General features: G+C 49.0%; 1 protein-coding gene across 7 annotated transcripts in view; it reads left to right on the forward strand.

Annotated features, from left to right (window-relative positions):
- The first annotated feature begins 5,956 nt into the window (after window positions 1-5,956).
- CADM1 (cell adhesion molecule 1) overlaps window positions 5,957-24,003 on the forward strand; it is a 371,444-nt gene continuing 353,397 nt past the window's right edge. For all 7 annotated transcript variants that reach the window (XM_056107516.1, XM_056107513.1, XM_056107514.1 and 4 more), the window contains exon 1: window positions 5,957-6,118. In XM_056107516.1, coding sequence (XP_055963491.1) covers window positions 5,995-6,118 — 124 coding nt within the window. In that variant the 5' untranslated portion in view covers window positions 5,957-5,994. The remainder of the gene's footprint in view (window positions 6,119-24,003) is intronic.

The raw sequence follows: 24,003 nt of genomic DNA on the forward strand, positions 1-24,003 counted from the left end.
GTTCCAGCTACTTTAAAACTTCTACCACTGGGGTTGGAGCTATAGTACAGCGGGTAGGGTGTTTGCCTTGCACGCGGCCGACCCGGGTTTGATTCCCAGCATCCATATGGTCCCCTGATCACCACCAGGGGTAATTCCTGAGTGCAGAGACGGAGTAACCCCTGTGCATTGCTGGGTGTGACCCAAAAAGCAAAAGTAAATAAATGAATAAATAAATAAATAAAACTCCTACCACTATTTTCACCATAATACCACTAGAATGATATTTCTGTTATTCGAACCACGACCATCCTGTTATTCGTCAATTGCCTCGAGCAGGCCCCAGTAACGTCTCCTTCATCCTAGAATGATATTTCTAGAATATAAATTTGAGAGTACAGTTCGAGTGGCCCAAACAGTTCGATTACCTATAATAACATATGAAAATATCTAAGCCAAAGGGCTGGAGCGATAATACAGCAGGTTGGATATTTGCCTTGGATGCAACTGGCCTGGAGTTTGATCCCTGGCATCCCATATGGTCCCCCAAGCTAACCAGAAGTGATTCCTGAGCACTGAGTTAGGAGTAACCTCTGAACATTACAAGGTATGACCCAAAGACCTAAACAAACAAAACATCTAAGCCAGTCAGCCAAGATAAGCTCCCGTGTATTTCCCCCAGCTTCTTTTCTCACTACTTGTACCCTGGCAACCTGGGATCCAGCCATTTTGTCATCCAGCCAAATTACAAAATGCTATTTCTCATTTCCCAGATATACACTATGCTCTCCTAAACGTTGGGCCTTGTAAATGACCTATCTAGTCTCCATTTCCCCTGATATCAGTGTCTAGCCTGTGGAGTCTTGTTTAACTGCTAATGACTGTCTCCTGCGTGATTTCCCCTCGATAAACAGACATTCACACCTGCTCCTTGGGCATGGCTAGGTGCCTCCCTTCCCTGTTAACACAAAGCTGTGTGCCCATAGGATATAAGCATCTAGTACCTGTAACAGTTGCCAGGTACCATCAGCCTTCCCTATTACACTCCAAGTCCCTCAAATGGAGTTTCTCATTCCGCCTTTGTGTACCCCAAACTTAATAGAAACCATTCCATCTGGTGGCACTGTAGGATTTTTCTTTTTGCTTTTATTTACTATGTAATTGTATCAGCTGTATACACATGCATTTATTCCTTGGTAGCTGGTCAAAACAAAATATGACTTGGGTTCCTATGGCAATTTTCCTTTTGTGGAAGTGAGGGGCGGGGTGCTTCATGACCCGGCTTATATGTAATTTTCTTCAGTCTAAGTCTGTGCTTGCCTTCCCTTCCCTTCCACCTGATATTCTATTTATTTTTTTTTTCTTTTGGGGTCACAACTGGTGATATATAGGGGTTACTCCTGGCTCTGCATTCAGGAATTACTCCTGGCAGTGCTCGGGGGACCATATGGGATGATGGGAATCGAACCCAGGTCGGCCGCATGCAAGGCAAACGCCCTACCCCCCTCTGCTATCGCTCCAGCCCTGTTCTACTCTTGATATCCAAGAATTTACTGTCAACACAGTGATTGTAGACTAATAGACCTGTGGAGAGTATTTAATTACTCATTTAGGAATATGGATTTGACTGGCTTTATAATTCATAAAGATTCTTAGGCTGATGCACCCCAAGAAGAGCTGCTGAGTCTTAATCTAAGTATAGATGAGCTGTCTAGTAGAAAGACCTAGAGTCTGTCCAGTCCAATAGCCTAACAGATGGCTAAGTTGCTTTAATTCATAGAAGATTTCTCTACAAAGCTGACGTGAATATAATTTTGATATACCTTTGACAAGGGAAGCTGATGTTTTGGGATTATTTCGGTCTGTTTGGGTTACTGTAACAAAATATAGTCGAGCGCATAGCTTGAATCGCAGACATTTATTTTCTCTCAGTTCTGGAAGCTTAAAGTCCAAGATCAGGGTGCCAACAATGGTCGGGTTTTGGTCAAAGACCTCCTCTAGCTTGTAGCTGGCCACCTTTATGCTGTGAATTCAGGGCCTGCATGTGAGAGAATTCTAGCAGAGTGGTCCTACCATCGTGACCTTATTTGAATCTAATTCCCCACCAACGACCACACCCCTAAATATCACCATACTCAGGAGTTAGGGTTTAAGCCTATGAATTTGGTGGCTGGGGTACAACATTCAACCATAAACCAGTTGGCTCTATTTTCCTATGGGGATGCAAATAATTCAATAGCAAAGTGAGTATAAATTCCAAATACTGTTTGTTTCTTCCTAAGAATTTGTTTTTATTGTTTTGCATTCATGGATACTCAAATAATTTGCATTTTATTTTCTGTTTTTGTTTCGGAGCCACTTGGGGAAATTCCATAGTGCCAGGGATTGAACCTGGGATTTTGCATGCAAAGCATGTCCTCCAGTCCTTTGAACCAACACTTGGTCCAATAATTCACATTTTAGAAAGCAAAATGTTACTGGTTCTCATTGATTATCTCTGCAGTATTGCCCAGAAAGCGAGTAGCCCTTTAATGCTTACTTTTCATTTATGTTTACCCATTTTTTTTCTCAACTGTTTTCATGAAGGCAAACAATATCGGGTCTCTCTTCCTCTCACTGTTTAAGTTTTCTCAGAAGGGGGGAAAAAAAACAAAACAGGGAGCTTGGTGTTTCTGGCAATTTTTTTTTCTAACACAAGTAGCGCCCAGATTGTAATTCTGATAAGTATTTCAGTTCTTTCTTGAAAAATTAAATTCACAAAACAATTGATTATCAGTTATAAATGGCAAAAACACCATCTGGTTTTCAAAATTGGTTAGATCCATGTAGCAAGGGGAAAGAAAATGTTGGAACTTGGCATGGGTGAGGCGTTCTAGTCCACGAAGCAGAAAATGACGAGCTTTACTACAAGGAAGCCAGCGTAGTCATAACTTGTATTTAGCGGCAGCGGGGAATTGATACGTTCTTCACATGTTCCATATGTTCGATTGCTTGGCGAGCTCTTCAGTGTGAAAGAGCTGGGGGTGGGAGAGGAGTGGGGCTAGTTGAGGGGGTGGCAAAAGCTCCATCCTCCAATTTCAGATGGGTTCTCTCCATCGCAGACCTCCCGTTCCTGCTGTCTTCTGACCTGGCATTTGGGTGTGTGAGTTGCTTCAACGAACGGTGCAGGTGGCAAGTTTGGGTGGAAACTTCTCAAGCTCTCTGCATACTTCTGGAGAGGTAACTCATCCGGCATTAGCATTTCCTACTGCAATGTCCCAAGTTGCTCATTGCCAACTGGAAATTTGAGTAGGTGTTCATTTGATGTGCCAAGAGAAAGAAGGGAGAGAAAACACGACGCATCTTCCAATGTCCCCATACTGTGTTCCTAGTGTGGGAGTACTGGGGTCCGACCAGATTCCATGAGAGATGCAGTCTCCCGAGGATTGCTTTTCCTTAGGAATATAATTCTATCTTGTTATTTTAAAACCGTTTCTGAGTTGCTGGCATATATATATATATAAATATATATATATATTTTACCTTATGTTAAAAAGGTAGCTCTCCTCTGCTTATTATTCATGGAGTGGAATGTGAAATTTATTCATTCTGTTAAGAAGAAAAAAAATTTTTTTTAGGGCGGAGAGATAGTACAGCAGGCAGGGTGTTTGCCTTGCAAGCGGCCCACCAGGGTTCAATTCCTGGTAGCCCAGATGGTCCCCATGCCTGCCAGGAGTGATCCCTGAGGGCAGTGCCAGGAATAAACACAGAGCATCACAGACGTGGCCCCAAAATTCAATATATATAAGGCACAGAATAGCATAGTGGATAATTGCATAAGTTCTGTCTTGTAGCCTTAGAAACTTTGACCTGGGGATGGGAGTGGGCAATTACATAATTCTTCTAACTACATTTAAAAAATAATAAGATGGGAGAAAATAATAAGTGCTCTGGGAAACACATTCCAAGGATTCAGTGAGATTATGTGTGCAAAATAATAGCTCACTAAATGCAAAATTAGTGAGAATCAATAATAGCAAATATTTCTGTTACTATGTGCTTGATTCTGGTAGGCGGCTAGAATTCCTGGCATAAAGGATCTGACCTTTGAATTTACACACACACACAGACACACAAAACACACACACACATATGTATTTATTTATCTATCTATACACCTGCGATATTTTTACCTGGATTTTGGTGGGACCCTGCTACACATTTGGGCAAATCCAGGCAGCTGTACTCATAGAAAGGATAATATGCAGGACTTTGCAGACTGGACGCTCTCCTGGTGGCCATGTGGTGATGGCTTTCCTGCCTCGTGGGGTGCTGTGAGCCGGCTGGAGCTTCCCAGACTCCTGGAGGACTGCCGGCAGTTCATGCGTTGGGGCCTGTAATTACAGAGCAGAATATCCAGGCCAGTGAAGACAGGGCAGTCTTGAAATTAGTTTATGCATAATGGATAATAGAAGGCTGGTTTTTAAGTGTAACTCATTTGGTGGGTTGGCAGCTCTTGACTTCCTTTTTGATATGTAACATTTATTTATTGTTTTTTAGCGAGACGAGCCAGCACAGAAGGCCGGTCAACTCATCTGCCGAAGCTCTTCGAGAATATAGCTCGGATTCAGCAATTTACTTTCAGTCATCTCTTGGTCATTTAGCCACAGATAATTTGTCACGGTTTGTTTTAGCTGTTGTGATATTGATATTTATTATGCAAATTGTATTTCCTACATCTTATTGTTCTGCATTCTATGAATACTTAAATTATTATAAACCTTTACACTTAATATGGCTCGTCCTTCAATTTGATGCTTGAGCAACAGAGGGTCAGAGCACACGCGATCTTCTAGAGGGGAAGAAAATAAGTAATTAAAAAGCAGACCAACAAGAGGGCCGGCTGCCGGGTTGAAAAGAAAGCGATGGAAATTGGGGGAGGGAGAGCGAGTCCGGAGGAGCAAGTCGCTTCAGCTCAAGAGCCTCTCCTGGACTCTCGGGGCACCTGTTGGTCTCAGCCGCCTGGGGATGGAGGTGGTCCCCAAGACTCAGGGCGGGGGGCGTGGGTTTGAGCCCTTGGGGAAGACAGTATCTTTACACCCCCTTCTTGCACCCCGCACCCCGAGGCATCGGTAGAATAGGATTTTTGTTGAATGTCTAATGCACAATGACACATGCTGTATATGGATATATATTGGTGTATACACACACACACACACACACACACACACACACACGCGCGAAGGAGACCTCCAGCAAGCTGAGGGAGCCCAGCTCACCCGCCTCCTCGAGCTACCTTGCCCCCAGAATCTAGTGCCAAGACACCAGCCGGAAAATCCTAGAGTCCCACCCGCATGCCGGCCGCAACGATGCGCAAGCCTGCCGCTAGGCTTTCGAGCGGGCTCTCCTGCTCGGCCGGACGAGCCAAGCACGCATGCACTTCTCCCAGATTGTTTTGTCAATCCGGGGACCTGCATCCTCACTCCCGAACGGCTCTGGCTTCCCCAGGATCGCTTCCTCGCGCGCAAGGTGAGTGACAGCGATCTGCAACGTCTGGTTTTTCAGGCCGGACGCCGACACCGGTGCAGCGGGCAGGGGAGCCCCTCCTAGGGGAACACTGACTGTCCTCCGTCCAGTGGTCGGGCCGATCCAGCGATCGCCGGGAACACTCCGAATCAAGGCGTCCGGGGAGCGAGACCCGCCCCGCCCCCGGCCCGGAGCCCCCTGCACGCCGGGCGCCCGGGAGCACACTTTTCAGCCGAGATCCCGGGCACGCGAAGATGCCTCGGAGCATCGGCAGATTTGCATACGCCCCGCCCCGGCCCCGCCCCCAGGGGGCGCGGGCGCGCCGCCGAACGCCGGCGCCAGGGGGCGGGACCAGGGAGGGGGCGAGCCCTCCGAGAGGCGGGGGCGGGCTCCCGGCGCGGCGATTGGCCGGGCGTGGCCCCGCCCCGGCGCATCTCATTAGCATCTCATTAGCGGTCCGCTCGGGCTCCGGAGGAAGCCAGCGCCGCCAGTGTGAGGCAGGTGCCCGACATGGCGAGTGCGGTGCTGCCGAGCGGATCCCAGTGCGCGGCGGCGGCGGCGGCGGCGGCGCCTCCCGGGCTGCGGCTCCGGCTCCTGCTGTTGCTCCTCTCCGCCGCGGCGCTCGTCCCCACAGGTAGGTGTGGGCTCGCCGCCCGGCCGGGCCCCTCTCGGCAGCGGGGCCCCGGCCCCCCGCAGGAGCGCGGCCGCGGACGGGGGGAAACGTTTCCATGACAACGTCCCCCCCCCAGCCCACTGGCCCCGGCCCCGGGGCTGCGGAGCGCGGAGTCGGCGCCCCGAGGGCGGGCAGGGCCCGCGGGGTGGTGGGCGCGGAGCCGCGGGCGGGCAGGGCTGCACCCGCCCCTCTGCTCCGCGCCCGGGCGCGGGGTGCCCAGCCGGCGCCCCTCCGAGCCCTCCCAAACTCGCCGCGGTGCCCGGGAACTTGCAGGTCTCCGCGCCCCCGGGGGCTGCCCTCGCCCCCTCTCCAGCGGGCGACCCCCGCCGCCGCCGCCGCCGCCGCCGCCGCCAGCAGCACCCACCAGCACCACCACCGCCCCGGTTCTGCGTCCTCGGGCCTCCCGGTGGCCGCCTGGCAGCCGCCTCCAGCGTCGATGCCTTTTCCCCGGGTTGCCCTGGACATCCCCGGACTTGCCCGCCGGCTCCCGCGCTGCCCGCGCTCCGCCCGGCCCTCCGCGCGCCCCGCGCGCCCCCCGCGCCCGCCCCGCCGGCTTTGCGGGGCTGCCCGGCCGCACTCCCGCCGGGCAAAGTTCCCCGGGCCCCGCGCACGGCCGAGACGCCGGAGCCGGGGAGCCCGCAGCCCGCGGGCCGTGCGGGGCGTGCGGGGCGCGGGGGCCCCCCTTCTCCCTTCCCCCCTCCCCGGGGCGGTGGGAGCGGCAGAGCGAGCGTGCGCGGCCTCTGCGGCCGGCAGGGCCCCCCGCGCTGCGGGCCTCGGGGTCGCCCCCCGCCCCGCCGGCGTGCCCGGCGGCGCCCGGAGCCGCCGAGCACTCGGCAGGAGCACGCCGTGCGGCCGCCCGCGCGCCGGGCGCGTTGGCGCGGTCGGGAAAGAAGAGGGCAGTGTTTGCTTTCGCTAACAAAAGGCGGCCCGAGCTCTTCCCCGGCGGCGGAGAGGCCGGCGGGGCTGCCCCCCGCCGCTGCCCCCCGCCGCTGCCCCCCGCCGCTGCCCCTGCCGCTGCCCGCGCGCGTCGCTCCGCGCCCCGGGCGCGCCCGCGGCGGGGCTGGGCTCGGCCGCGGCGGGAACGCGGGATGCAGCCTGCCCAGAACATAGAATGATAATTAAAAAAAAAAAAAGAATTTTTTTATATATTAAAAAAAAAAAGGACTCGGGGGTTGTCACCCGCTGCCCCCCGCCACCGCCTCCTCGTCGGGGAGCTGCAGGACCCGCGAGCAACAAGTGGCGGCAGGCCGGCGAGAGCGCAGCCCCCCCACCTGCGGAGCCCACCCGGGCCCGGGCGGCCAGCAGCGCCGGGGACCCCCCGGGCCGCTCCCGGGGCGCCCCTCGCCCGGGCTGTGCCTTTTGTTTACACGCTGGAGGACACACAGTTACGTAAACACCGCAGGAGACACGCCGTAGGAAGCGGGGATGTGCAGGGCCGCCGGCCCGGGTGGGCGCCCACCCGCGGTCCCCCGCAGGCCCGCGAGGACGCCGGGCTCCCGGGCTCCCGGGCGCGGGCACCCGGGCTGCGGCGGCGCCGGCGGCCGCTGGCCTTCCCCGGCCCCGGTGGGTGGGTGGGTGGGTGGGTGGCGCGATGTGTTTGTTGCTTTCCCCTTTCCTGCCACCGTCTGTCCGCCGCTTGTTGTTTATGTGTGTGTGTGTGTGTGTGTGTGCGTGCGTGTGCGCGCGCGCGTATGTGTGTGTGTGTGTGCGCGGGTGCGGGTGTGTGTGTGTGTGTGTCCCTCCCCCCTGTGAATTCCTAATTTACGAGTTCCGAGATAATTGCGTTCAGCCCAGGCCGGTGTGGTTACAACTTCATTTCGGGCGATGTCTCAGGGACTGGATGGGCTCCATAAAACGTTCCCGAAAGCGGTGCCTCGTGCTGCTGCTGCTGCTGCTGCTGCATTGTAAAAAAAAAAAAAAAAAAGCGCCAGTGCCAGTGTTTAAACGTGAGCGTGAGGAGTAAAGGCTGGGAACTGGCGCAGAAGGGAAGCCACAATAGACTTGGATTGGCCGCGGGAAGAAAGACCCGGGTGGTGGTGGTGGTGGTGGCGGGGCGGGGGCGCCGCCGGAGGGGCTCCTTGCCTTGCGCCTGGCACCGGGCGCCGCTGCCCGCCCGCTCGCCGGGCTCCCGGGAGCCGCTGCTGCTCCGCGCTAGCATCTGGGACTGGCCAGGCTGCCGCCCCCCAGCCCAGCCCAGCCCAGCCCAGCCCTGCCCAGCCCAGCCCTGCCCAGCCCAGCCCAGCCCAGCCCAGGCCAGCCCAGCCCCGCCGGGGATCCGGGGATCCGGGGATCCGGGGATCCGGGGATCCGGGGCTGACTTAGGAAGGAGCAGGTCTGGAACTCCACCGTGCATGTCAAAGCGACAAGAAAATTCTGTTGCCAGTTACCATGGAAGCAGCGCCTGGCTCCTGTGTACGGCCCCGTTTTTCTACGCTGGTTATCAGATTGTGTTCAAATTAGAAAGTAATTGGGCTTGATTTGTAGTGGAGGGGCTGAGATGGCTTCCTTTTCTGTATTTTTTTTTCCCCCTTTGCATCCATCCTGCGTGTGTCTCTCTGTGTGTGTGTGTGTGTCTATGTGTGTGTGATCGTTTGCAGAAGGGGGTCTTTGGCGTTGTTGCCCAGTGCCCTGGGCTGGGGAGAATCTATTTTAGGTAGGCAGCAGAGATTTTTTATTTTTTATTTATTTATCTTTTAGCCCTCTAAGCACTGCCAGGCCTGTGCCTCTCGCTCCCAGCGCTCTGGGAAACCTGTTGGAAAGCCTGCGGACTTTATTAGGCTCGTCTCCTGGCCACCCTCCCCGGGCTAGCGTCCTCGCAGGGCCATTATGCTTTAGGTCCTGGTTCTGTGGCCGGAGCCATCCATCCCCGCCCACCCTCCCCGGTGGTGTTGGCATCTAAGGGATGATAATGCCGCGAAGGGAAGGGGCCAGGCTCACACCCCGGGCTCCATCACACTTGTTACTGTCCAGTGCATCCGAGCGGATGCCCTCCTTACCTTGTCCGCGTGGCTGAGGATGGCAGGGTGGGCGTTGGTGGTGGTGAGGGGAAGGGTGGGGGGGCTGCTGAGTTTTGCGGGTGGTGGTCGGGGGGGGGGGGGGGCTTGTAGAACAGGGATAGGCGTTTTACCAAACGACCCCCTGCTATTGTTGCCTTTCCCCGAAGCATCCCACTGAATAGCCACAGGAGAGACTTGCACTGTCTGTGATAGCTTTGATAAAATATCCCTCATTAATGCCACTTTATATTTACAGTGTGTCACTGGAGACGCACAAGGCTTCATTTAGTGACTGGTGTGATGAGACAAGCTTGCATTATTTGCCTGGGACGTTTTTGGAGGAACAAGAGACCCATTGAGCGATCTTTTGAAATGAACAAATACGGAAAAAAGGGGGGGAAATAAAGGAGCAGGCAGTTCTCCGGAACAAAGAGCTTTATTCATATGGATGTTGTACATGCCTTATCCAGCTCTCCCCAGTGGCCCTCCTGGTGGCGGGGAGTGGGACCGGGGAGAGGCGGACAGGCTGGGCACCTTCGCGGCCCCTCTCGCTTCCTGGCTCATACTCCTGTGTGCTCCAGACCCGCTCGCCTGCCTCGCTCCTCCGCTCCCTCTCCACCCCCAGAAGGTAAACCGCTTCCTCAGTCTAACGGGGAGCTTCGAAATCCTTTCTCCCAGCCCGGAATTTCAGTGGAAGAAAGTGCTTAGCTACCTGTTGAGATGGATGGTCGCTGGAGGTTGAGGAGAAATTGCTGTCCCTTTGCTAGGACACGTCTTGGGACGTGCTGGATAGCTTGGTAAGATGTCTCGTGATTAGAATAGCAGTCTTCCTTTCTTATTTTGAAGGCAGCGTTTGGGAAACTAGAATCCAAAATTGTCATTGTCATTCAAGCGCTTTTGGTTTTTTTTTTTTTTTTTTTTTTTTTTAGGGACTTTTGCCTACACCTGGTACATTTTGGACTCATACAAGTTCATTTGTGTTATTTCAGGATCTGTCTTGCTAAATGGCTTTCAGGCTTTGAAAATGGGTAATATTGCTATGATTATAGATGTCTTTTTTTGGGGGAGGAGTCATTTGACATTTTGATGTCTTCTAATCAGTTACTTAAAATTTGCATTAAAAAAATTAGTGTTTAATTCAACAAAAGGCCTGGTTTTATGTGGGAGGGAAAGGGTTGTTCATAAAATGGCCTGAACTAATCAAAGCTGTGATTGGAATGGAAATTTACCAGCATGTAAAGAGAATTTATAAGAAATAAGTCTGAAGGATTTAAATGCTATATCTCTTTTTTGGGGGGGAAGAATAATACTGACCATTATGCTGGACATTTTTAACTAAAAATCTAGCGTAGAAAGGAGAAATCACACAGCGACATCTGTTGCAGAATTGAAAATATGCTGCTTTGAGTTGAAAGCAATTAGTCACATACAAGTACATAATAGTGTCAGTGTGTGTGCTCATGCAAACATATATACATACATTTATATATACATGTTTGTGCATGAAATACGCATGCATATGCAGAAACTCACCCTATTCAATTTTCAGTCGCATCTAAGAGTGCTTAATATAGATGGAGCATTTTAGCACCCAAGATCTTAGTATTACCTGTTGAAAAATCAGAGATGCTTAAAAAATTGAATAACGTTTGAAAGGGAAAGGGCACTAGAAACCGTCAGGTGAAATTCCACTCCTTTGCAGTGAGGCAGCTGAAACCCAGAGAGGGAAGGACTTCGCTGGGGGTCCAAGGGAGACCGCTTAAGCTGCAGTGCCGGGCAGGGGAGAGTGTCCTGGATGTCCAGTCAGGGACCTGTTCTTCTGTCCCCCTTCAGAGAGGCTCAGGGGCGGGGTTTGGATGGTTTATGGAGAGAGATGGCATCGTGGCCTAGAGTCGTTGGCATTCTGAAGGCAGCCAGATGAATTGTCACTCTGGGTAATCAACCTGTGGGTCGGGAGAGTGAAGTCTGGGGAGGAGAGCCCAGCTCTTGGTACGGTTGTCTCTGGGGCTGACAAATGATCCCGAATCCTCTGGATTTTGGCAGCGGCATCGTGATGCTGTCCAAAGCGCCCTCCGAGAGGAAAGCCCCGGATTTGTGGCATTGCGATAACTCAGATGTGTAGCAACTAGGCTTCAGAATATTCAGCGTTGGATTTTTTTTCCGGTTTTTGCCTTTTCAAGGATTGTTATTAACAGTAGAACTGGTTCCATGTAGGTTTTTTTTTTTTTAAAGGATTCTTAAGTCAAGAACATCTGTTGATTTACTAGGTACACGTAGCTCTCCATTAAGCAGAGTAAAAGCAGAGGTTGAGTCTTCAAGGGAAAAACATGGGCTCAGTTTAAAGCATAAGCCTCGCATGTATGGAACCCTGGGGTCAATCCCCGGCACTGGAAAAATAAAAATAAAGGAAAAAAGTCATTTTACTTTCACAAGATGACATTTTCCACATTTATGACATTTTCATTACTATATCATTTTATTAGGGAATTTATTTTTTCAAATGTGTACAGGAGTAGAATTTCGAATGCCCTCATGAGCCTCTCTTCTAATTCTCCCAGTGTAATAATTATCATTGGTCATCCAGGAACTGGTTGCCTCCCTTTCCAGGTTATGTAATCTTCTCTTGTGTTTGGATTTTTGGGGGGGCCTTGCAACTATGGATGGCCCCTGACCATGCCAGGGGATCATAGGGTACCCAGTAATAATAATAATAATAATAATAATAATGAAGTCTAGGCCTTCTGAATGTGAAGCTTACCTGCACCCCCCTCCATTATCTTACTTGTTTTTGTTTGGGGACCATATCTGGAGATGCTCAGGGCTTACTCCTAGCTGGTCCTTTACTCAGGAATCACTCCTGGCAGGTTCAGGGGACCAAAGCGGGGTACAAGGAGGGAACCCAGGTCAGCCCCGTGCTAGGTAAACGCCCCACCCGCTGTGCTATTGCTCCAGCTCCAATTCTTTGCTTTTTGGGTCACACCCAGTGATGCAGAGGGGTTACTCCTGGCTCTGCACCCAGGAGTTACTCCTGGCGGTGCTCAGGGGACCATATGGGATGCTGGGAATCGAACCCGGGTCAGTCGCCTGCAAGGCAAACACCCTACCCGCTGTACTATAGCTCCAGCCCCAGTGGTAGAAGTTTTAAAGTGGACCTTATAGCTGGAGTGATGTACGGTGGGTAGGGTGGTTGTCCAGCATGAAGTCAACCTGGGTTTGATTCATGACATCACATGAGGTGTCATCAGGAGTGACCCCTAAACACAGAGGCAGTAGTAAATCCTGGGCAAAGTCAGGGCAAATGCCCTCCCCACTGTGCTCTCGCTCCAGCCCCTCCAGCTCCAATTCTAATGAAACCTCGGGCTACTAAGTGTTTCATGTTTGAGGAGGATTCTCTGAGAGACACCATGGCCCAAGATCCCCCAGCAGTCATGGTCTACGGTCTGAATGTGCGTCTCCTCCTTGGCTGTGTGGCATCCCCTCTCCCCCATCACCATGCATGCTCCATCCTGGCAGAAGCAGAGGCAGGAGTTTGACAAGCCCCATCCTGCCTTTCCCCGCCTGTGCTGAGGAGACCTTTGCCTGGGGTTTGGTTTATTTTGAGCAAGATTTTTGTTTGGATGGGATAAGATGAGTTTTATTGTTGTGTAAATACGGTTGTGTAAATATGCAGCAATTGTAACTAATCCCTCCACTGTGGCACGCTATGGAGGGCACCCACGGCGAAGATGGGCCATTTCCAGTTGTTCTCATAATGAATACTCTCGTCTGAGGGCTTCTGGAGGAACGGCTATTTTAGTCTGATGGCCGGGAGATACCTTGTTCATATATTTATCTCTAAATGCTTCCCTGGTCTTTTCTTTTTCCCCATTTCTCACTGGCTAAGTACTCATTTCAGCCTGTATTCTTGAACGGAAGTGATCACACATGCCTTGTTGTGTGTGGGACCTATACAACAAGCTGTAAGTACTTGGGAAGGGGGGTGGCAGGGCGGGGGTCGGGGTGGTAAGGAGAGAAAAGGGCACTGTGTGTGTGTGTGTGTGTGTGTGTGTGTGTGTGTTTGTCTTTCGCTTTGGGGCCACACCCTTTGGTGCTCACAGGCTACTCCCGATGCAGTGCTCCGGGGACCTTTGGGTGCCTGAGATTGAATCTGGAACTCCTGCAGACAGAGCATCCACTCCAGCCGTTACCCCTCCTGCCTGCAAAGGTTACTATTTTTACATTTCAGGATCTGTCCCGTGGCTTTAAAATAGGAATTGGAGATTTCAACCAGAAATTTTGGAAGCCTTCAGTGTCAATTTGCAAAACGTCTTTGGTTTCTCAGAAAATAGGTTTGGTTCCATTTCCCAAGTGCCTGAAATGTGAGTGCGCGTGCGTGCGTTAAAGAGGTTCTTTCTCCAATGTTGTTATTTAATGTGGACTATAAATCTGGAGCGTTTAGGTTTTTGGTTTCCAGCCAAACAAGTAATTACACATGAGATGGTTTTGAGAGGGGTGGGAGCAGCCAGGTAAAAAAAAAAAAGAGAAAGAAAAAAAAGGAAAGAAAAAAAAACCTCTCCCTGAACCCCCTCTCAGTTGGCCAGTACACAAGAAAAGCACAAAGGATTGCCCACATTCAAGGTTTGGGGGGCACCAAAATCGAATAGAAAAAGCCTTTGTTTGGTAACCATCAATGAAGGAGGGAACCCACTGGAATGTTTGTAATTACAAGTGGCACCTCCTTGTTTAAATTTTAGAAGCCACAGTTTCTTTTTCAGAGATTTAAATTGCAGGCCCTCGCCAGCAGCTGCTGTTGTGGTTAATGGGCAGTTTCTCTTTGAAGATCTTTTAGTGCTGGTTCTCCAAAGCTTTGGTGCAGTTGGCCTTGAACTCGGGTTAGAAGAAAGGGAACCGGAGGTATTTATGTACAGGCTCAGTCAAAGTGCTCGGTGGCCTTTCTGATGACTCAGAAGAGAAGCTTGGCTGCCAGGCTGAGAGGGAGCCAGCGCGCAGAAAGTCGGGGCTGACTGACAGGTGTCTTGAACGGGCTGATTATCTTCAGCGAGATGCGGGTGGGGAACTCTTTTCTTTTAGTCGATGTTTTACCGGAATATTGTCATTTGACCCAACATTTTGATCTAGATATTTCAGAAATGTTAAATAGGCTTGAAATGAAAGTGCTGTGATATATATTTAAAGGCTCCTCCGCCTTTGAAGGAGATATTCTGTGACGTGGACTTTTTAAAAAAAAAAAAATGCTGAGGGGAAGCGGCTGGTTCTTGGCAGCCTTCCTGGGGAAGGTGCTCTCCCGGCCCTCCCGCTCAGCCCTGAATTGCAGGGTCTAGCTGGAATGGAGTTGGGAGGGCCTGGGTCAGGGTGAGGAGGGTGCGGTGGAATCTGCCCGCACACATAGGCATTACCTGCCCTGGCCCTCCCATCGTCTGTACCATCTCTCTCCTCGGGACAAGGGGTAACCAAAATATTAACCTGTCACCAATGGACCCTTCCCTCTGAGCTCTTTCATGCTCTCAGCTCTTCCCAGTCTCCCTTCTTGCACATGATACCCTCATCATCCGGGTCTTCAAGGCCCCTGAATCTTGGAGTCTCTTCGTTTTCTTTTTTTTTTTTTTTCCCTCCTTATTCCTTCAGTCTTGAACTAAAGCAACACAGGACTGATTGTTTCTCCGTGATGGTCTCTGGAAGCTTCCATGTCGTCCCCGAAATACATTTCAGGGGCTGAACTTCTGAGCCAGCTCCCCGGAGCACAGCCTCTGCGGGTCAGAGCAGAATTCCCCCACCCCGGCCCCCATGCCCAGGCCTTTCTCTCCTCAGATCCAAAATGCATCCTGCTTTTGTCTCTCTGTTGCTCCTTCCTCCCTCGCTTTCTCACTCCCTCTCTAATTGCCCTCATTTCTTATTACTTTGCAGCCCAATCCTGGTGGGACTTGGAAGACTGATGATTCTCCAGCGAAACTGAGGAAGAACCTGGTTCCGCCGAGCAGCCTTCCGCTGGCTGCCGCGGCCTGGAGCAGCTCTCTGCCGAGCTTCTCTCTGACCTGTTTTGGTTTTCTAGGTGCCGCCGCCCCTCACCCAGCGGGAGAATCAAGAGAGGCATCTTCCTTTGCCTCCTTTCTCTGCTTCACACGTGCTGGCCGCAGATTGCACCCGGTACCTTTTCTGCTTTACAGGCTTTCCTGTTCCACTAACATCTTCTTTCTAGTTAAGAAGCCAAACGCGGAGAGATGGCAGTCTTCTCTGAAGGAGAGATTTAAACTGTACAGCGCCAAAAAAGCAGGGAAACGGTGTCGCTGATGTGGCCAAAGCAAGACCTGCAAATCCCCAATCAAGTCCTTTAGGGATAGCAAGATTGGAGAACAAGCGCTCAGAGTCACGGGCCCCCGCGGGAGGTGCCGATAGGACACAGATGAGGTCAGCCCCTCTGAAAATAAAACGCTCCAGAACTTAACACTCAGAAGGGTGTTCAGTTGCCCGTTGGGTGCTTCTGGTTTCTTGGAACCACCCACTCGGGGCTCCGAGGAGCAGTGCTAAATTCAGGCTCCAGCAGTTTTGAATTTGGTCCTTAAAGGTCCTCTCCAGATCCCATTTCGGTTGATAACACGGAGGCCACATCCTCACTGGCTTAAGATAAAAACAGGGTTTCTCCACTCACCACTCAGCTTGTTATCATAAGGATGTTTTTCAAAGACTTTATCTGGTGGCAATATCTCTCACAGTTTTTCCCTTGTTTTTTTTTTTTTTTCTCCTTCTTTGGCATTCTTCTTCCCCTGCAGAGCTCTCTTCTTGTTGGCAGCAGATTATGCAGCAGGATAATTTAGTGATTTGAAAACCTGGGTACCATGCAGTATTTGGGGGCAGCCCCGGGGGAAAAAGACCCCATGTCAGACTGTGTTTCTTTGGCTCTTTGCTGAAGATGGTTGTATGAAGACAAGCCACCCAGATTCATTACATATCATTAACTTAATTTTCTTTGCAGAACAGAGAAGAAGCTTTGCTTTATTTTTCTTACAGATAATCTTAAACAATGAAAATTTCAAAGAGAGGCAGGGGGGAAAAAAGCCCATGTTAATTTAGTATGCAATTACTACTCAAATGGTCTTATCTCTTCAAAGGTTCAAGTAGAGATTAGTTTAAATGACAACAAACTCACTTTTTCCTTATGCATATCTCATAAAGACACCTCTGTCTCTTTGAGTTTTGTTCGAAATCCCCTGAATGGGCCTTGCGATCCCCTTTCCCTTTCCTAAAGCAAATCTCTTCATCTCTGGGTCCAGTTGCTGGAATAACCAGATTAGGTTACGGAACTGTATGACTTCATGCGTTAAAACCAGGAACAACACCTTCCCTTCCGGGGTATTAAAAATGAGATCATCGAGAGTATCCTTTGAGAAGGAAGTAGTTTGAGTTTATATATATAAAACTTATATTAAAACCCCATCTACTTAGTGCTGGGCAGCGGTGGGGGCGGGGCGGGAGATAGAGCTCCTCTCTGCCCCCTACTAAGCATGCTTGAGAGTTTCTCAGGTGTTTGGGAAATGAAAACAATGCTGAAAGGCTCATTTCAGAACGCACTCAAGGTGCATTCGAAGCACCAAGTGGCAGCCATACCCACCGGGAGTAATATTTTGGAGTTGAATCATCAAGTCACCCAGGAGAGACCAACAGTGATTATAATCTCTGTCTTCTGGGCTTTTCACATAGACTTCACTGTTTTACTTAACCTCCTGTATTTTGAGTGCTTTCTCTAAATAAAGAGCTTGCATTGCACTCGGTAGGAAACTGGGAATTTAAGAATTATTTATGGAGCATCTGCTTTGATATCAGGAATTATGCTCGGAGCATCGCTGGTGGGGTGGGTTGATTTGTGTCTCCCAGAAAGTTCCAGTCTGGTCCTCCCCCACTCGCCAACTTTTACTTTGAAATTTTCAAAATCGCAGGAACTTTCCACTTGGAAAGAAAAGGATGAGGAATGCTGGATTCTATAAAAGTTAACAATATACCCACTTGCTGTATCTCTAACTCTTTAAAGCACATCTTTTCTTTTTTGAATTTTTTCTTTTCTGAACCAAGTGAAAGCAAGCCGCGGGGGTTGTGATCCTTTACCCTTGAGTACTTCAGCACAAAACTTCTGAGAATAAGGACATCTTTCTACACAGGTTGGTGAGACATTTGACATTGGTTTAGTTAACATTGTCAAACATCTAGCCCGTTTTCAATCTTCCCAATTGTCCCCGTGATATCCTGGTATGTGTTTCTTTCTCCTCCCTTGACTCACATGGGTTTTCCTGGCTATTTTAATCTTGAACTATCGTTGGGGTCCCTCGATTTGCCACAGTAGATGAGACCCTGTAAGTGGGGGTGGGGGGGAGGGTGGCCTGTGTCCTGCCTTCCAGCCTCATGTCTTCAGGGGGTACTTAAGCCAGTTTGCCCTGGTATTGTTGATGATAAGTTTCTTCCTTTGTTTTCTGATGTAAATTTAGTCAGTAAGTGTGGGTCAAGTCCCAGATTTCTCCATTAAAAAAAAATCCCTTTGTAATACTTTCTGGGATCCATTTACTATTCTCTGAATAATCTGGAGTGGTTAAACAGCCAACCTTGTCTGAATCAAATATTATTGTACCGGTAGTTATGAAGTTGTGCCTTTTCTAATTCTTTCATTCCTCTACATTGGGCAGAGGTATTTATGTAGAAGGAAGAACTTGCCTTTCCCCGTCCCGTTTTATTTTTAAAGTCACTTTGAACTCACAGAATTAAAAAAAAAAATCAGTGTGATATTTTCAGTTTGAGAATTTCTCCAGCCTGACTTCTGTATCTTTTTGATATATCTCCATTATTTTTATAAATATCGCAATGAACTTTGGATTGTCGTCTCAGTGAACACACACATATAAAGTCTTAACCTATATAAGGGCATATATAGGTTTTGTCATTTTTATAGGGAGAGAATTTTATACAGAAAGCTGTGTAGGGCCGGAGTGATAGTGCATTCGGGAGGGCATTTGCCTTGCACACACACGATCTGGGTTCGATCCCTGGCATCCCACGTGGTCCCCTGAGCACCCCAGGAGTAATTCCTGAGTATGGAGCCAGGAGTAAGCCCTGAGCAGTGCGGGGTGTGACCCAAAAAAGCCGAAAGGAAAGCCATATGTCTATACATTGTAGGTGACTGATGTGAAGTAGGTGACTGGAGGTAGAGATGCAATGGGCTTGAGAGCCTATTCTGTCTCCCTCAACCCACTTGTGTGGCCCGGGGAAGTTGAGGACTTGAGTTCCTCTGCCGTATAGACCTTCCATCGCACCAACTCCACTTGGCTCCCATCACACTGTGTCTGTGTTGAACTCGTTTTCCCCAGTGTGGGAAATTATATCCCTGCCACCCCGTTTCTCTAGGAGCCGTTGGGGACAGCCTAGTGCACATCAAATACCAGAGCTGCTGCACATCTCCAAAGGGGCAACCCAAAGGGAGGAGGAAGCCCACCTCTCCGGCAGAGAGGCCCGGTACGCCGAATGCGGAAATGCACCTTGGATATGTTGGTTCTCTCACACTTGCTTCGGTATTTCGAACATGTCAGTCGTGACTATGACTCAAAAATTAAAAAAAAAAAATCTTTTTTTTTTTTTGTTGTTATATTTTCCTGCAAGTCTGTTATCGCCTCTACTTTGCCTTCTCGCTTGACAAATCCTGGGCTCTGATTTACTTTCATGCCATCTCTCGCCCTTTGACTTTATTTTGTTTTAGAAGCCACTGTATGTCTTAAACGTTTAAAACTATTTTCGTGTAGCTTTTATTTCTTTCAGGGCAATAATTCTGGCTGGGTAGTGAAGAGAATTTTCTTTTTTCTTCTTTTTTTCCAGTAATCCGCCAAATTGCCTGCAAGAAAATGGGGACTGTTCTTTCCATGTAATATAGCACCGTGTCTTGCTGCCTTACTGGCCACCTTTTACCTTTCTTCTCTCCTAATGCATGTTCTAATCTATGTGCCAAGTCCAGCTGATGTCCCCCCATCCCTCCCTTTAGTTGCTTGTACTTAGTGTGAAAAAGCACAGCCTTTGACCGCTAAGCCTGACCTTGGTCTAAAGCAGCCTGTTGAATTGTCATCTGGACGTTGCACAGTTATCGCCGGTTCTAGTAATGAAAACCAGACCTGGCCGTTCATTTGGCATCTTCACTCACGGTCACATTTTTTTTTCTCTCACTATCACTAAGAAGCCCCCTCTCCTGCTTTTATTTGCAAGCGAGGGCGCCAAGAGGATCTCTTGTCTACGAGTTCTCTTGTCTAAGATCACAGATACGTGACAGAACCCGATGGGGTGTCCAGACCCACAAATTTGAATGCTTCACTCTGTTTTTCTGAATTGCAAGAGGTCTAAAACCGAGCTTAGCCTCTTTCCTCCCCGGACCTCCGTCTGGTCTGGATTTACTTATTCCTGAAATGTAGTTAGCGCCACTCACTACCCAGTGAGTTAAGGAATCTGGGAAGCAACTTGGGACGTTCTTTCTGGGTGTTTCTACCTTGTGCTTGATCTGGCCTCTTGCATTCCTTCCCGGCTATTTCCCAGCTGTCGTCTGAGACTTACACTAATCTACCCACCCCATAATTGGCTCATTTACTTCCAGTTCCATCCCTTGTAAATGCATCCTTCACACTGCTTTGAGAAGGGTCTTTGTAAAAACCCACATTGGAATGTTGCATTTCTTGCCTGAACATTTTAAATGTTTTCTTGGCCGCGTAAAGTGAGTGCCCTCCGAGGATGGCCCTCACTATCCCTGATCTGACCATGACTTCTCTCTGACCGTGATCTGTAAGGTCCCTGACATCTGACCATGCTGTTTTTCTGTGTCATGCTACCCACCACCTCCTCCCTCCCCCTGATGCACCCTTTACTTGTTTAACTTCTTCTTTCCTCTCAAGATCCAGCCCTGCTTCCCCCTGCTGGGGTGGGACACACCCAGCAGTGCTTGGGTCTTAACTTTTGACGTTGTACTCAGGGATCACTCACTCTCGGCAGGTCTTAGGGTACCCTATGGGTGCTGGAGATTGAACTGTGTGGGTTGGCTGTGTGCAAAGCCAGAGCTCTACCCGCTGTACCGTCTCTCTGCCCCCATCTAATGCCACTTTCTTAAGGGAACGTCTATAGTCTCTAGATTGGTTAGGTACCTTTTCTTTGTGCTCTTCTGTAATTCCTTACGCGATTTTCCTGACTTATTTCCTTCCACCATTTGTACTTAGGGTATCTTTCTCTAAATACCTGCTGTGCATCCCATTTTTGTCACTGTTCTACTATTCTACTAATAGCCACGTTCTGCTCTCTGCTAGTCTATGCCTGGATGTTTGAATCTGCCCAGACACAAGGGTCCCACTCCAGTTGTTACTTTTTCCAATCTTGTGTGATTTCCAGCCCAAATTGAATGTTTCCCTTCCATTGTAGAATTTCTGTAGTCTTTCCGTAGCTTTAAATACGTCTCCCCTGATTGTATGCTGAACCTGGGTCTGTGGCTAGGTCTTGGTGTTCTGTGGGGGCAACTGGTCCTTTGGTTGGTTGGTCTTGGGAGGCCATGCAGTGCGCTCCTGCCTTCTCAGCCACGGCCCAGCCTCCGGAGCAAGTACCTCTTGATTATCTTTGTATCCTTTTGTTGGTGTTCGTTTGCCTATCATACCTGTTGGTGCCCAGGGGCTCAGCTTGGAAGTCTCTCCTGGCGATGTTTGGTGAGGGAGCTGTGGTTTTAGGGTTCAAACCTGACTCCTCCCACATGCAAAGCCCACACTCCAGGAGTCGAGGAAGGCTGGGGCCCCACTTCAGCACCAGGGGGGGCGGGGAGTTCTTACATTGCATGCGGCCCACCTGGGTTTGATCTCTGGCATCCCTTAAGGTCCTCCAAGCCTGCCAGGAGTGATCCTTGAGCACAGAGCCAGGAGTAAGCTCTGAGCATTGCTGTGTGTGGTGAAAAAATCCCAAATGTATAAATTGTAGTATATATAACACACACACACACACAAACATACATCGTATATATAATGTGTGTGCATGTGTACACATATATATGATATGTATATGATATACACACACATGCACATATTGCTGGACCAATGACTCAAAGGGTAGGAGCGTACTACATGGTCTCCAAAAACCGAATATAAAATATGTTAAAAAACATGTGTGTGTGTGTGTGTGTGTGTGTGTGTGTGTGTGTGTGCGTGATAGAGCGAACATTTTTCAGTGTGGCTTCTGAATGTTCCTGTAATAAGCATCTTTGCTTTGTTTAAAAAAAAAATGTAGAGTACAATGCCCTATACATACAGTTACTCAATAAACTCTTCTAGAAACAAGGGAAATTGGGAGGGGGTCAGTGAAACATCTTTGTATCCATTGTCCATTAAGCAATTTCTATCCCCTTTAGCATACAACTGAATAGAGAACATGATGACATCAATTCAGTCGCAAAGACTGGTATAAAAATCCCTCCGGAAGTGCTCATTTCCTCACCGTTCCTGAGGTGTTTGTTCGCCCGCTTGCTCTGCTGACCCATCCCAGTTCTTTGAGCCCAGGTGGCTGGGGTGTAGGATTTGCATTCGGTGAATTTAGTCATCTTATTAGCTCTTAGGGCCATAATTCCTAGTAGATGTGGCTTTCTCCTACCAGCTGAAGAGTTGTCATTGTGTCTGACGTTTCTTTATCTGAAAGTTGACTTCTAGTATGTTTGTTCATACTTTGTTGTTGGGTAATCGTGGGAGAGATAGAGACTGTGGGCCAGATAAGAGGACCTTTCCCCCTGTACTTAATCACTTCACAGTCCAGAGATGGCTGGACTTTGAGTCATTGCTGAGGTCCTATCAGCACTTCAGAGGTGAAGCCACAGACCAAGAAACTTACCGCTAACACCAAGTGCTCCTACCCACCCCAGCTTTCAAGAGGGCCTAGTCTTTTGTTTTATTTTATTTTTTGGCTTTTTGGGTCACACCCGGTGATGGTCAGGGGTTACTCCTGAACCTGTACTCAAGAATTACTCCTGGCGGTGCTCAGGGGACCCTATAGGATGCTGGAGATTGAACCTGGGTTAGCTGCATGCAAGGCAAACACGTCCCCCCCCCCCCCCCCCCCCCCCGCCCCCAGTACTATTGCTCCCTTGAGCGCCTGGTCTTAACACTGAGATCTCTTCTTGGAAGAGGCCCGGTGAAGAGAGAGAAGTTTAAAGCTCAGGATAATAAGTTTTCCTAGACTACTCATACAATATAGACATGGAATCAGGGATTATAGGGTCAAAAAGATAGATCCGAGTAGTCAGATCAACCATGAGAAGTGGTTCATGGCTGTGTTTAATAATGAGAATGGGGGCTGGGGATATGAGTCCAGTAGAAGAGGACTTACCTCGAATACGTGTGTATGATCCTGCATTCCTCCCCCGCCCCCCTGCTCCCACCACCACCAGCATTGCCCGCTGTAGCCCTGGTGGTCCTCTGGCACTGTTGGGCGTCACCCCTATAAAAAATTGAGATGGGTAAGGCGATCTGTTTTGTGTAGACGCATCCACTCTGGCTCCGTAGCTGGTGCTAAATACGACTGTGGTGAAATGAAGCTTATAAAGTTAGCTCTCAGTACCTGGTCAGTTTAAACAGGATTTCTCATTCTCGTGACGAAGATGGGAAAGAGTTCCTAGACAGAGTGAGTTTGCGACGGTTTCCTTTAATGCAAAGGTAGTTTGTAGTTTGTTCTTCCCTGTGAATATAGAGGTGGGACCCACTCTAACCAGAGTTTATTGCTGTAATATTTTTTAAATGCATTTGTGACACTGATATATCTGTGACCTTGTCGAGGCGTTTTTGGAGGGGGGAGGGGTTGCCAGCCTTTTTTCCCCTCACTGTCATAAGTGATGTCTACTCAATAACTCTAACCTCCCAACGGTGTTGGGAGGGGAGGAGGACCCTTCACAACCTGTTTTTTTTTTTTTATGGCCTATTTCTCAAGTGTTGCCTTCATATTCACATTCATCCATTTAGCCTTCTCTTTTTTGCTGCCTAAGGCGTGCATCCAGCCTAACAGTTTGTTGCTTTAAATGCTTTGAATTATGGAGAATCGTAGCATTTTATATATGCGTCCCTTGTAGCTATGGAGCTTGGTATTGTCTTACGCTACACAGATTGCATTTCCTAGGCAGTGCATGTGGATGACTGCAATTAGGTGAGGGTTGGAGTAGAATGACATTATCTTCTTGAATTTCTACCACATGCTGTAGTCCCTTGCTTGGTGAACATTTTTTTTTTTTCCTTCAAGAGTTGGTTTCTTAAAGAATCTTCATGTTAGAGACATCATGACCTTTTCTTCCCATCCCAACTCTTGGTAAACATATCTTTATTAGCATGACCTCCATCAAGTCAATAATGAACTGATAGTGGTAGTCAAGGAAAATTTTATCTTTGAAGTACAAATTTTGTCAGTGGCTTAAATATAGATTGGTATTATCCAAGAAAAAGAACAGATTAATCAATTTCTTCTAGAATTAGGTAGCTAATGCTTCATGAATCCTATTTAAAAACAATTGCATCTGGGGCCTGTAGGCAGGATTGCTTATTTCATTATTCTGGTCATTTGCATGAAAACAAGTTGATGATTCCTTAAATAACTACCCTGTTCAGTTTTTCTTTCTTCTTGAAACATTATTCCTTAAGCATTTTATTCCATTTTCGTTCACTATCTTGAATCAGGTCTAGGGAGAATTTCAGGTTAAAGTGGTAGCAGAACTTTTTTTCACCCTTTTTAACCAAAAATGATCTCCCATTTTCATATCAATTTACCCATGATTACATCTCTCTATCCTTGTTTCATAAAGTGAGTTCATTCAGAGTTAGGCTTTAATAG

This window comes from Sorex fumeus, unplaced genomic scaffold (genome assembly GCF_029834395.1).
Source record: "Sorex fumeus unplaced genomic scaffold, SorFum_2.1 ptg000169l, whole genome shotgun sequence".
NCBI lineage: Eukaryota > Metazoa > Chordata > Mammalia > Eulipotyphla > Soricidae > Sorex > Sorex fumeus.